General features: G+C 36.3%; 1 protein-coding gene across 5 annotated transcripts in view; it reads right to left on the bottom strand.

Moving 5' to 3' along the window:
* The window catches only part of LOC115211845 (SPRY domain-containing SOCS box protein 3), a 28542-nt gene that overhangs the window by 2378 nt on the left and 10838 nt on the right, over window positions 1-15326 (bottom strand). For 3 of the 5 annotated variants that reach the window (XM_029780565.2, XM_036503256.1, XM_036503255.1), the window contains exons 3-5: window positions 12662-13235; window positions 10752-10939; window positions 4434-4662 (exon numbers count right to left, since the gene is read on the bottom strand). In XM_029780565.2, the coding sequence (XP_029636425.1) occupies window positions 4434-4662; window positions 10752-10939; window positions 12662-13175 (931 nt within the window). In that variant the 5' untranslated portion in view covers window positions 13176-13235. The remainder of the gene's footprint in view (window positions 1-4433; window positions 4663-10751; window positions 10940-12661; window positions 13236-15326) is intronic. The other 2 variants (XM_036503257.1, XM_036503258.1) reach the window with 1 other exon arrangement.

Here is a 15326-nt window from a genome sequence, read left to right as displayed (position 1 = left end):
CTTTAATTTTCATTTACTGTGTAGTCAAATTAAACATGCATAAAGTTATACTCAATAATGATGACATTTCATTACTGAGGAGATCTCCTCGGTGACCAAAGGACAAATATACCAGGCTGTCGTTCGTACTATCCTCCTCTATGGTTGTGAAACATGGCCTATGAGGGTAGTCGATCAGTGAAGGCTGGAGATGTTCGACAATGATTGTCTCCGCCACATTCTTCGCTGCCAACGCATTGATCAGGTTCCTACAGCCGGTCTTCGTCATCGCCTGAATCTCCGGCCCCTCCCTTCGGTGCTTGTACAGCAGTGCTTAAGGTGGTTCGGTCATGCGGCCTGGCGTCCAGAGGGTGAACTGATTCGCGATATCCTCCTCCTACCTCCACTTCCCAGCTGGCGCAAACGCACGGGCGGGCAGCTGAAGACCTGGGCAACGACGATAAAGGAGGACCTCTCCGAACTCTCAGGTCCGCAGATGGTATCGCGAATGGCTCACTATCTCCAGTGACCTCGCACAGGACCAGCGAGCATGGGCCACCATGGTTCGTGATGCCGTTAGGACCAGAGAAGAAGCCGGCTCAACCCGCCCTGGGTGAATGCCGTCACAAGTACAAGTAAGTACATTTCATTACAAGCCTTCATTTTATTTTAGAATGAAATATGAAAATGTAAAAGTCTTTCAAGAAAGGACTTAATTTTTGGACTGACAATTGCATTTTTCTGTAAAATACCACATATTTGTAAAACATATGTACAAATGTTTGAACCTAATCACATGAACAAATATATGGCAGCAAATGACAAAAAGAAATTAAACTATCCAGAATACAGAGTTTGTTTTTTTTTATGAAAAAGCAAGATTAACAATTCAAGTAATTCCATTATTTTTTAAGAAAGATCCAGGTTTGCTAATTCAAGATTTGGTCAAACTTTTCAATTCCTCAGTATATAGATTTATATACTGAGTTCAAATTTTTACATAAGGCCAGCAATCTTGGGGAGAGGGTAAGTTAATTACATTGACCTCAGTGTTCAACTGGTACTTATTTTTTCAATGCCAAAAGGCTGAATGGCAAAGTCGGCCTTGGTGGAATTTGAACTCAGAATGTAAAAATGGACAAAATACTGCTAAGCATTTTGTCCAGTGTGCTAACGACTCTGCCAGCTCACCACCGTAGCTAACACTAAAATATTAGATTGACATATTAACTTCCTTTTTAACATAGTTTTTGTTGTTTTATGTTCACATACAAATGGCATTTTATTAAATTCCAACTCTGCAAGTGTTATGTAGAGAGAATATGTATCTTTTTAGATTTGTTTGTCAAAAAATACAATTTATCCTTAAGGGGTGTGTTTTTCCAACACATAACATTTTATTTATGTTTTTATTTCTGTGTTGATTTATTTGACAAATCTAAGTAACACTCACACACAAAAATAATTACTCTAAGGAAAATAATCATGCAAAAATTCCATGAGGCTAGATGCAAGAACATTTCATTGAAAAGGCCTAAAAAAAAAGCCAAAATCTGGCATTCTTGTTGGCTGTTGCTGGGGCGAATTTTGTCCCCCTCTAATATTTAGTACTTTTTTAACATAGCACATCTGTAAGAGGTGTTATTTCATGACGAATACTATAGTAACTAGCCAATTAATGATGTATATACATGAACTATGATACACAGATGGCTATTCTAATCTAATATGACCTCACTTGTATATACTGGATTCCAACAACAATTTTATAAGCATCAATCATTCAAACTATTCTCCATCCATTCTTTTATTCTTTTCTACTCAAGACGCAAGGCCCAACATTTTTTTGGGTGGGGGCCAGTCGATTAGATTGACCCCAGTACGCAACTGGTACTTAATTTATCGACTCCAAAAGGATGAAAGGCAAAGCCAACCTCGGTGGAATTTGACCTCAAAATGTAAAAACAGACAAAATACCGCTAAGCATTTCGCCTGACGTCCCTCCATTCTTTTATTAACTAAGTATTCCAAATCTAAGCAAACAAGAATTAAGGTGGAGACAACTCAATTGGTTCTTCTAAAATAGTCTATGACAGTTATACATGATTATCAGAAAGATCATCTACGTATAATGAAAATCAAGTCTGGAGTGATGCTTATTATATTAGGTAGTTAAGGGATCAGCTAACAGCTATTGTGTATCAGCTAGGATCCTAGAAGACCTTCATGAAATGCAAAACAAAGTCATTTTGTGGGGTAAAAGGATATTAATGACGAGCTAAAGGTAGATAAATCTCCCAGAGAATTGCTCTTCTGTGTCACACAAAGTATATTTCTTGACCCAAATTACTTTGGTAAAACAAATGTATCACTCTTTATACCACTAATACCCTGATTACATCTCACACAATCCAACTGATGTCTTAGATTGGTGGTTTCTTGCCAAACCAGTCCAACATATAATAGTTTCAAATTTTGGCACAACACCAAAAATTTTAGGGGAGGGCATAAATCAATTATATTGACCCCAGTATTTTTATTGGCATTTATTCTATTGACTTGAAGGGATGAAAGGCAAAGTCGACCTTAGTTGAATTTGAACTCAAATGTTGCTAAGCATTTTGCCTGATGTGTAATGATTCAGAATATGAAATAAACCAATGTTTCGTACATTTGGCCACATTCAGATAAAATATATTTAGAATTGTTTCATCTATTTAATCCGAACTTTAATTTTCATTTACTTTGTAGTCAAATTAAACATGCATAATGCATAAAGTTATACTCAATAATGATGACATTTCATTACAAGCCTTCATTTTATTTTAGAATAAAATATGAAAATGTAAAAGTTTTTCAAGAAAGAACTCAACTTTTGGACTGACAATTGCGTTTTTCTGTAAAGTACCACATATTTGTAAAACATATGTACAAATGTTTGAACCTAATCACATGAACAAACATAAAAAGATCCTCTCTTGCCACTTAGTCTCATATAAGAAATGTCATTTAATTGGGCTTTCTTAAACTCATATTACATTAAGTCATACATGGCACAGGCTGTGATTATATCTCAGACACTCTTCATTCTGTTCATTAAGGAAATGCTGGCGATTACCATTATCCATATACACCTCTGTAGATTATACCACTTTTTACTAATTACTGATGTTTTTGGTTACAGCTTTCATCCACATACAAACCTAAACATTTCTCATTGGGTATGAATAAAATCTATTAATAGAAATTAAATTGTGATGGAGTTATGAATAACTAATCTAATCCATCAGCACCAAGCCATAGTCACTACACATACATCACTGCAATAAACCCTATTATTACTGAACAACAAACTGCTGTTTCAAAGGAGAGTCTTCCACTTCAGTTCCCAGGAACAATTTCTGAACCTGTACAAGGCACATGTGTGTCTCACACGAGAGCAATATTCATATATCTGGTTCAAAGCAACGGCTGCATATATAAACATCCATGATTGACCTGACTGGTATGGAAATGTTGAGGCGGTAATAAGTAGCTCAATACCCAGTAATCTACTAGCCTGCCAACACAATGTCCTTTCTTCTTTCTTAAATCTTACAATAACTTCTTTCCCTCTGAGCTAGTACTTTGATAGTGATAACGGTGTTGATAAGTTGATGGTAGTGATAATCATGAATAATCTACCCTTTACTCAGTTTACCTCACACTCTCCAATCCTGTCCTCTTGGTCCTGTGCTACTGTATCACTGCTTTCCACTAGCTTCCAACCTGTGTTCCACCCATGCCCTGTCTCACCGTATCAGTGCGTATGGTATGCCAGGTACTTTGCCACCATCTCTATCATGCAGTCTCCCACTCTCTTTCTCTCTCTCTCTCCTTCTCCTGCACTTCCTTCAGGTTGGGTAACCATGTATTTCCTTTGCAACAGTACACCTGTTTCTGTCTTCATTCCTGATCTCTCTCTCTCTCTCTCTGGCCAGGTAACCTTGTACCTCCTCTACAGCAAGACACCTGTTCCTATTTCTCAGCTGCACTATAACCTATCATCATCCGACACAAGACCACCTTCTCCAATGCCCCCTCCCCTCTCAAAAGAGCTTTTTTCCTCTTTTTATTGTCTTGCAAGTCCTTGGTGACCCTGTCAGTGCAGGTGCCACTTAAAAGCACCTAGTCCACACTGAAAAGTGGTTGGCATTTAGAAGGGCAACCAGCTGTAAAAACCTTGCCGAAACTGACCACGCCTGTGCTTGTGCCACACAAAAAGCACTAAGTCCACTCAGCTGAGTGGTTGGTGTTAGAAAGGGCCTCCAGTTGTTAAAATCCTGCCAAAACAGTTACAGAAGTCTGGTGCAGGCTTCTGTCTGGCCAGCTCTTGTCAAACCGTCCCACCCATGCCAGCATGGAAGGCGGACGTTAAACAATGATGATGATGAGCAATAAAAACTGAAACCTACCTAAAGGTCTTCTGTTTTTATAAAATGACATTGTTCCATGCCACATATCAAGATGGACCCCAATGATATCTCCTTGGCCAAATTTAGATGTGTATAGTTCTTTCTGAGCCTTGTGATGCGTGACACCTGTGTAAGACAAACCCCAACTGTCCTCGTCTCTACCCAGCAAGCTACAAAATGCATGACGATATTTGTCCAAGTCAATACTCTGTGTTCCAACTCCAACCATCTGAAAAGAAAAGTAACAATTTTTATTAAAGACAATAGGACACAGAACAAGCTAATTTTAAACAGACATACAATTAATGAAAATATCATGTAAGCCACATGCTTAGACAAGAATTCACTGTCTTTGCTATAGGAGAAACTGAATAAAATGCTCCTGGTGTTGTGATTACCAGCTCAGCTGATAAAAAAAAAACTAGTATACACACCTGAAGCAGTATTTAATTCACCCTTTAGCATTTAAACCAGTCATATTGAGCCCAAATATTCTACCCATTTTATGTTCAAACTGGCTACAGTCACCCTCTCACACCTATCCCACCATGCTATTCTAAAAATATACAATCACATTCTCAAAATCTTTGAGCTACACAATAATGCATGGTCAATTCAAAACAATGTATATAGATAAGCCTTACATTTAGCAGAGTAATCTGAAAACTAAAGGGTTAAAATAGCTATTTATATATCATACTTAAAGCAGGACAAATACTGCAGTAAATCTGTGGGCCAGTTAGTGCAGTATTTGTCCTGAGATAACATCTCTTATTGATTTGCTGCTCAGATAAGTATGCGGCTTACTACAAGTAACCACCATTGAAAAAGGCCCCAAAAGGTCAAAGTGTATTTGGTGCACCCTTTAGCTGCTGGGATGAATTTAATTTCTTTTTGATATTTATTGCATTCTTAACATAGCAAGTCCATAAGGCATTTCTCAGGATAAATTCTGCAGTAACTGGCCTGTCAACAATGTGTATACATTAAATATGCTACATAGATGACTATATGTATATATAACTATAAACATCATCATTGAAGACCTATTTTACCATGCTTGCATGGGTTATACGGGTCCTCTCCAACACACTGTCTCTCTGCTTGTCATGTTTGCTTGTCATCTCCTTCATGAGATTCAGCAACCTAAGATTAGCTTTCACCTCTTCATATATTTCTCAGCCTTCCTCTTTAGAAGTTTCTTTCCATTCGGCTCTCTTGGCACTTCATTACCCAATTATTATCATTCATACACATTACTACATGTTTGTGCCAATATAATCTCTCTTGCACACTACATCTGATTCCTCGTACACTCAGATTTTCTCTCTGCTCATCTCTACCCTGTGGCTCATTCACATTAACCTTACACATCCAGTGGAGAACATGCTTGCACTTTTTCTTTGCAGCCTTCACTTATCCTCTGCATTCAATACCCCATTTTACAATCATATGTCATTGATAGTAGACTTGTTGCCAACTTTTATTTTGTTGACATCTCTCTACATGGCTTATATAACTTTCACAAGCCATTCCGCTATGCCTAGTTTTCTTGAAGACCATCCGACTTCTGATCATGATACCCCATCAAAGATCCTCTCCAGATCATGTAGACAGATGCAATCAATAAAGAGAGTTGACAGTGAGGAATTTAGTGTACAGGAGGGTATTCATCAAAGCTCAGTACTCATCCCTCTCATATCTATTATAGCTTTGCAAGCCTAACAGAGAAGTTTAAGACCAGTTATCTTTGGGAACTTCTATACACTGACGACCTAGTACTAACAGCAGAGACTATAGAAGATATACAGAAGAAATTCCAGATGCAGAAACAAAACTTAGAGGGGCTTACTTTCAGTTAAAAACTTCTCTTGCAGTTGTTGCACTATGAAGTGGTTATTAATAGTTCCCTCTTCTAACATAAATCTGAGCTGCATCTCATCTAATTGTCTCCCTAATCACTTGTGCTAAGATTCATTCTGTTATTTTCATAATTCAATCCATCAGTTTGACACTTCTTTAGAAGCTTGTTTCTATAGTATCTCCTTTGTTCTTGTAGTAGCTGATTGTTATATATTTATGCAAGTCTTCTCTTTGGTACTTCTTTGTATTTCTTGGTTAACAATCTGTATGAGTATCTTAAGCCTTACTTCACTAGATATTTTCAGTATCTCAGCAACTATCCCAGATGGACATGCTGCTTAGCTCATCCATCTGTTTACTACATTTGGGGTAGATTTTTTTCCTCTCACACATTTTCCATATTCATCAAACATTATTATTATTATTATTATTGAGTGAGAGAGAAGTGCATGCCATCAAAGTGACACTAGGGTAAAAATATACGAAGCCCAGTATACCCATCATGACTACCTGTCCAATAAGAGTACACCAGTCACATGCATCACAACCATGTGTGTGCAACATGGCGATCTCGTATCAAAACAAACAGCACATGATCTTGCAGGTGGGGCCCAGTTAGAATTTTCTTCTGGTTGAGTAGCCCATCCTACTCAAAAGGTCCCTGAATAAGGGTTGTTTAGGGATGTTTCCAAAGGTGAATTATCCAAACCCCAAAGAATTCCTCTCAACACATGGCTATGATGCTCCCCCACTACTGCTGCTTGTGGTCAGAGATGCACATATCGTCAGCCACTAAGGGAGATGCTCAACTGGTAAAGGTCAAACAACTGACAAGAAAATCTGTGGTATTGAGCAGGATATTTGCTGTAGCCCATCTTTTATACCAAGACAAAACAATGTACATGATAACACTTCCAATCAGTTAAGATCAGAAGCCATGAGAGCCACTGCCTGGTACTGCAATTATTATTATTATTATTATTATTATTGGCTGCCACTCATAATCATGTATGACTTGATAGCAGCAGAAGAGAGTTTCTCATACACACACACACATGTAGCACCTGTGTATCATAGTGGTGGTTGTTGATAGTACCATGTAAAGGGCACCCATGAATCGTTATGGTCATTGCCAGTGTCATATAAATGGCACCTGTGCCAGTGGCATGTAAAAGTACCCATTACACTCCTGGAGTAGTTGGCATTTGGAAGGGCATCCAACTGTAGAAATCATGTCAAATCAAACTGAAACTTGATGCACCTCTCCAGCTCATTGGCTCCAGTCATGTATGTGTGTGTGTGTGTGTGTAAGGAAAACAGAAAATGGAAATAAAATTGATGAATAATAATTGATCTACACTAATTATCATTTACTCATTAATTACAAAAACACAGAATCTCATCCTACAGCTGTGTCCATTAGCACTAACAGAAACAGCTGCAAGATGAGATTCTGTCTTTTTGTAATTAATTACAATTGGTGCAGATCAATCGTTATTCATCAATTTTACCTCCATTTCCTGTTGTCCTTGAATACTGTTAAACTTTCATTTATTCTTGTCATTACCTATCATTTTGAGCATTAATACTAATGCTCGTGATTAAATATAGGTAATACGCCAGTTGATTCATTGGATACAAGTATACCTTAGATGGTTGTTATAACCTCTAACTTAACTCACCTATATATATATATATATATAATATATATATATATACTGGAGTAAACACATAAATGTGAAACAAGGTGGAAAAAAGAGTACTCAAATACCAGTGGTAGAGTAATATGCTTTATTTAAAGCAGCAGAAAATTCAACAAAATCTGTTACTCTGAGTTTCTCATTGCCGTTCATCAGACAGTTTTTGCTAGCAAAAACTGTCTGATGAACAGCAACGAGAAACTCAGAGTAACAGATTTTGTTGAATTTTCTGCTGCTTTAATTAAAGTATATATATATATATGTGTGTGTGTGTGTGTGTATATAAACACACACACACATACAAAGGGCACTGGCCCTTTAACAACAAAGTCTTTTTCTTTCATGGAATTGTAAACTGAAGGTACTGGTAAAACCCTGATTACAGGTATTGCAGAATTCTTTTGGTAGTTCTAGAGCACTGCTTCGCTCTAAAAGTTGTTGAGCTGCCAGTTATGCCATTGTGGTCTCACAAAGAAATGTTCACTACAGATTGTAAATGGCATAACTGACAGCTCAACAACTTTTTGATACACTGTAGTCTCAGTAGAATGCAACAGACAAGATAGTAAATTTTGCATTTTGTTGATACACACACACATAAATACAGGTAAGGATGCATGAATGTATGCACAATTATATAAACATGCAGCCAAGAGAAAAAAACTGTCTATTGCAAAAAAAAAAACACCCACTATGTATTAAGCAAAACTTCCTCAAATTTTTTTTTCCTTCCAGCACATGATCTCGGATAAGGTCACTTGCTATGCAAGTACATCTCCGTAATTCCTCAAATTTATCCATGCAAAACACTTTAATATCATTTTAATTCAGAACGTGAAATGCTGTCAATGAAATAGTCACTGCCAGAATATTTCAATGTTTTAAATCATTTCAATAGTGAAATGATTTAAATTTCTGTCAATGACTCCCATAGAGTTGATAACACTGAAGTTATTTTGAGACCATAAATATATCTATTGGGTTGTCTGGAAAGTTCATGCCGATTTTTAAGGGAAATTAAAAGACAAAACAAAATTATGCCATTAAATATTTATTCAACTAAATACGAACCATTTTGTTGCACAATCTTTCTCCAGCTTTCCTTCAACTTAAAGATTGTCTTCCCAGAATTTCAGTGGTTTCTTGGCAAAGAACTCATTAAGGTGGTTTTTTATATCCTCCAAAGAATTAAAATTTTTACCATTGAGATTATTTTGCAAGGACTTGAATAAATGAAAATCCTAAAGAGCAATGTCTGGCGATTTTTGACAATTTTTGACAAGTTGTCAAAAAACGTGAGGTCTGGCATTATCCTGATGGAAAACAACACCTTTCCTGTTTACCAATTCTGGGCACTTTTCTTGAATTGCTACCTTTCAATCGTCCAGTTGTGAGCAGTATTTCTCAGAATTAATTGACTCGTTACTTGGCAGAAGCCCGTCATACAGGATTCCTTTCCAAGCCCACCAGATACAGAGCATAACTCTCTTAGGATGAAGACCTGCTTTTGGGGTCGCTAAAGGTGGCTCATGTCACTTACCCCAGGATCTTTTTTCACTGAACATTTTTGTAAACAATCCATTTCTCGTTACCTATCACAATTTGCTTCAAAAAGGGAGCATTTTCATAGTGTTAATACAGCAAATCACAGATAGAAATGCAATCCAAAAGATTCATTTCATTCATATCATGTGATACCCAAACATCATAGCAATTTGAGTACCCAAGCTTCACTAAGCACTCACGGATGGTGGATTTCGATAAATATAGTGTTTCTGCCAATTTCCATGTTGTGTAATGCAGGTTATTTTCAATGTCTTGATTTGGTCATCATCCGAAGTGGGGTCTGCCTGAGTATTCTTCATCAATAAGGCTACAATCACCAACTCTAAACATAGTGAACCACTTCAGTACAGTTCTGTCAGCTAAAACAACTTCACTGTACACAGCACATATCTTTTTTGTTGCTTGCAAGGCATTTTTGCCTTTACAGTCATCAAGTGTCTAAAATACCTTATAATCTTCCATTTTCATAGGGATGCAAAATTGACATGAATTAAGTAATTTTAAACTTTCCTTCTCAAGAGATAGTTTGAAGTGTGCGCTAACTGGAAATGTAAGCATATTATGTGTGTCAATAAATTTGACATGTTCTAACGTGTTGGAACATGAATGACTAAAAATTGGCATGAACTTTCCGGACAACCTAATATATTAACTAACAGACTCAGTTATATTAAGCTAATTACAAAGTAGTTACAATAGGTGAGTTGAACTTCCTTTAATACTTACTTGTCTCTGTTCTAAATTATTTCTGAAATGGAAACACTGAAACTACAGAAAAGAACTGTCTTCAGTTAGTGATATTCTTAATATAAATCAATAAAAGACTACTTGACTTATCTGTAAACCTTTTCTTCTTGGTATCCTTTAACTTCTGCCTTCTCTTCATCTCTTCTAATAAACTGCAACAACTTAAGTTCCTCTGAACAAGACTGACTAATACAGAGTCGTCAAGAAGTGTTATTTACTGTACGACTTCTCAATTTATTTTTTCCCACAAAAATACCTGACTTTGATTAGGTTTAAAAAAATAAAACCAGTTCTGAATAAAACATGCAAGTTAATTCCCTAAATGTAATTAGAATTCTGTGCTTTTCTAATATAATTAGCTGTACCAAATGAATAAGATTAAATCATTCAAATCATAAAGGCAACGTAAGATATAGATTCAAAAGTAAATGGATGTTGTTACCATATCAGTGCCATAGACTGTGGAGGTCATTTTCACTTCCCAGTAATGTTGATTGTCTTTCATTGGGGTAGTACCCCGTACGGCAGCTGTGCCACAGCTATAGTCCATGTGAAATAATACTTCTCTGTGGTCTTGCTTCAGTAAGCAAGCAGAAGATTTAGAATCTTCATCCCAGACCCAGTCAAAAACTGAAATTAAAAATAATATTCAAATATTAATATACAGAATTTTCAAGTAGAAATGCCTTTATCTCAGATAACAAACATCATTTAGCTCAGGTACCACCTAAATGTAAAACTAAAAGACATAAAACATATACATTTGACAGAAGTAGGATCCATCTATAAAAATTTCCACAACAGACAGAGATTATGTTACTTTCTACATTTTACTTGTTCCAATCATTGGACCGCAGCCATGCTGGGGCACTGCCTTGAAGGTTTTAGTTGAACAAATTAACCCCATTACTTATTTTTTAAGCCTTGTACTTAATTTTTCAATCTCTTTTGCTGAATCACCAAGTTACAGAGACATAAACAAATCAGTACCAGTTGTCAAGTAGTGATAGGGCACAAACACACACACACACACATATATCATCATCATCATCGTTTAACGTCCACTTTCCATGCTAGCATGGGTTGGACGATTTGACTGAGGGCTGGCGAACTAGACGGCTGCAGCAGGCTCCAATCTTGATCTGGCAGAGTTTCTACAGCTGGATGCCCTTCCTAACGCCAACCACTCCGAGAGAGTGTATATATATATATATATATATATATACATATATATATATACATATATACATACACACACACACACACACACACATATATATATATATATATATATATATATATATATATACTCACGACGGTCTTCCTCCAGTTTCTATCTACCAAATCCACTCACAAGGCCTTGGTTAACCAGGGGCTATAATAGTAGACACTTGTCCAAAGTGTCACACAGTGGGACTGAACCCATGACCACATGCCTGCCCTTCTATATACACACATGATTAATAAAAGGCAACTTAGAAAACAAAAGTGAATTGAGCAAGTTGGTAAATAAAGGTAAATCAGAGCTTAGTTAGCATTTTATCCAAGATCAAGGTGACAATTAATCATCATTTCTCCCAGAGGGTAATTTCACAAATACTAAGGTAAATGGTTCTTTATAGGTGTGTAATTTTTGTTTACTATTAGATCGTAAACAAGAGTAAAATTCACTTAAATATGCATAATAGTTATGAAGGAACATTATGTTTATTTTTTGCAGAAACTATAAAACACTGGTATTACATTTTTTCTAAGGGCATCAAAAATTTGATTAACCAGTAATGACTCAGTGGGGTAATAATAATAATAATAATATTGCTCTTTCAATAATATTGCCGTTGTTTGCATCTTACCGTTAATAACTACACAATTTATCAGGAAAACATTTCTACAACAGCTCAACATGAAAAGTTTTCTCTCGATAAAACAATGAACTTTTAGAAAAATATTTAGATAACGTTGATGGGATGTAAAGGGAGTAAGAGAGAAACAAATGCAGTTACTTTCATTACAACTAATTGCACAGATCCATTTATAATGATTATCGTTATTAACTTCGCAACTGATGACTCTTTAAAACGTAATTTCATTTTATTGGGAATTAAAAAACAATAGAATAAGGTTGCCCCAAACTGGATATTTGATTCATACTCTAAATGCTTTAAAGCCATTAAAAATAACATTTACGTCCCTTGCATATTTACTACAAAATGCATTCAACAACGAATTTAGCAAAACATTTCTCATCGAAATGATAAACAAAAATGTTCCCAGTTTTCAAATTGCATTATTATTTACAATACTGGGTTTTAAATATGCCATGTGGTAGAGTAAGCGTTGAGGTATACTTACACGAATCCTCTTCTCCACACAAACATTCTTTTTCTTGACCAAGAGCATAGCAGTCACAGAATGAATCACTTTTAGCCATTCTTTTCGGAGAGACGCGTGATGAGGATGATGAAGATGATGTTACCAGTGACGAGTTGACACTAATCGAGTCACTTTCGGAATAATTTTGGCTAAAAACGCGACACAATGCACCTCGGACTCTTTCCGAGTCGGATTGTCGCACATCAAATGTCTTGCTATTTGAATCATGGTTAGATGACAATTGACAGTCAGGAGGTGTAACGGGAATGTCTTCAAAATCAGTTTCGAAGCTGGAAAGTGATGATTGAAAAATCGCTTTGCTGCAACTTACATCTGGTGTTATTGATGTTGTTTGTGATGATGGCAATGCTGTTGATGTTGTTATCGGCGATGTTGTTGACGTTGCTATCGGCTCTATATCTAACCGGCAAGTGTAATCACGATCCTGTTCGTCTTCATCAGAAATCTTATGCAGGAATTCACTTTCTTCCATCACACTCTAAATGCATCAAAACGTTTTATACACACCTCTTTTCATATTAGTCACCAGTACCTATATTTTTTGTTGCAATTGTATTAGTATATGTAAATAAACAAGAGTACGTTCGTGCTTATCATGCGATGTATTATAAATGAATGTAATGTCTGCCTTAAGTACACCGTTGTAGAATTACACACATTGGTGTATTTTGTTAAATACTATCAACTTAAAGTGAAATTGTTGTGTAGTTGCACCAGAGGAAACAGTAATATGTCGCTTGCGTACAACAAAAATTTTAGGTCGCTCCCGTCCCCCAAATAGTTAACTCCCTTACAAAAACATTTAGCTATATTTTTCAATACCGATCAAAACAGTTATTATGTTGTGCTGTCTGCCTTAAAATAAAAGGAAATCATAATCGTTATTATTATTATTATTATTATTATTATTATTATTATTGTTATTATTATCCTTTCATCTTTCCAGGGTCAACAAAATAAGGTACCAGTCAAGTACTGAGGTCGATAAAATCGACTCAACCCCGCCCCACAAATTTCAGTTTTTGTACCTGTGTTAGAAACAATTACAAATATAATAAAATGTTTACTTTTTTGTTGTTGTTGTTATTAGGCAGTGATGTTTCCTTTCTCCATATGTTTAAAATATGCTGGAATTGTCTAATATTCTCTTCAGACTTTGCTTTCGTGACCTCAGTAGCGATATTTTAAAATTTACCTGTTTCCCCGAACATTCTAGATAGATTCAGTGCTGAGTGGCTGATTGAGAACGTTCTTGAATTTTGGAGAATTTTCAAGTGCTTTCTAGAATTTCCTACAACTTTCGAGAACTTTCTAGAATTTTCAAGAACTTTCCAGTAATTCAAATAAAAGGACCTTAAGCTCGCTAATTCAGTTCAGTTTTAGCTACCTAAATGGGTGAGACTATCTGCATTTATTGGAAATGCTGCCAAGATGTTATAAGCATCTGGCAGACGCATTTTACTCTGGCCAATTTATCAAGACAAGAATAAAAAAGTACTCTATGGCACTATCCACTAAAATGTGTAAAGCCAACAAGACATATTTTGGTATTTTGGAAGCAAATTTTGGAAATCTCATTTCACCTGCGAGCACAGCAAAAAAAATTTTAGATGCTAAGACATAATTTTCACCCGCTTTGATCTGTTATGGTTTCAGTCATTGGATTGTAGTCAAGCTGGGACGTCATCTTGAAGAATTTAGTCCAACAAATAGACTCCAGTACTTATTTTTAAACCTGGAATTATTCTATTGATCTCTTTTGCCGAACTGCTAAGTTACAGGGGTGTGAACAAACCAACTCTGGTTGTCAAGTGAGGGAAGGGGGCAAAACAGAAACAATGATGCAAATACGCATACATACATGCATGCATACATACAAACATATACATACATACATACGTACGTACATATGTACATACATACATACATCACACACATCATAAGCAGTTGTCCAAAAATGTCATCATGGTATTTTTTACCTCCTCGTTGAAACAAAACTTCGGAAGAAAACCCAAACTTTCAGATAGGGACCATTGGACTCTTATGCAAATTGTTAGAAAGGATCACAAAAGTACAGCTCCCAAAATTACCACAAAGCTTAATGATCGCCTTGAGAACCCAGTTTCCACAAAAACTGTTCACAAGGAACTATACAAAGCCAGACTTCATAGGAGGGCTGGAATCAGAAAACCACTACTTTCAAAAACAAACATTGCAAAGCATTTAAAGTGGAGTAAAAACCTACAGAATTGGTCCCTAGAAAAGTGGAAGAATGTTATTTTTTTGGACGAGTCATCCTTATTTCCGACTACCAGCCAAGTATGCATATGGAGACAGCCAAAAGAAGTATTTGACCCAGACTGCCTTCTTCCAACTGTTAAACATGGAGGTGGATCTGTGATGATCTGGAGGGCTATATCTTGGAAATCCGCTGGCCCAATGGTTTCCCTTCATGGCAGAATTAATAGTGAAGACTATTTAAGCATTTTATCTGATCAAATTCATCCTATGTTTGTGGAACTGTTTCCAGAGGGTAACACAATCTTTTGAGATGACAATGTATCAATTCACACAGCTAAAGTTTTTAATGAATGGCACGAGGAACATTCTAGTTGAACATCCT

The sequence above is a fragment of the Octopus sinensis genome, linkage group LG5 (genome assembly GCF_006345805.1).
Source record: "Octopus sinensis linkage group LG5, ASM634580v1, whole genome shotgun sequence".
Lineage (NCBI taxonomy): Eukaryota > Metazoa > Mollusca > Cephalopoda > Octopoda > Octopodidae > Octopus > Octopus sinensis.
The sequence above is the reverse complement of the archived record's forward strand: the minus strand, read 5'-3'. Positions and strand labels throughout refer to the sequence as shown.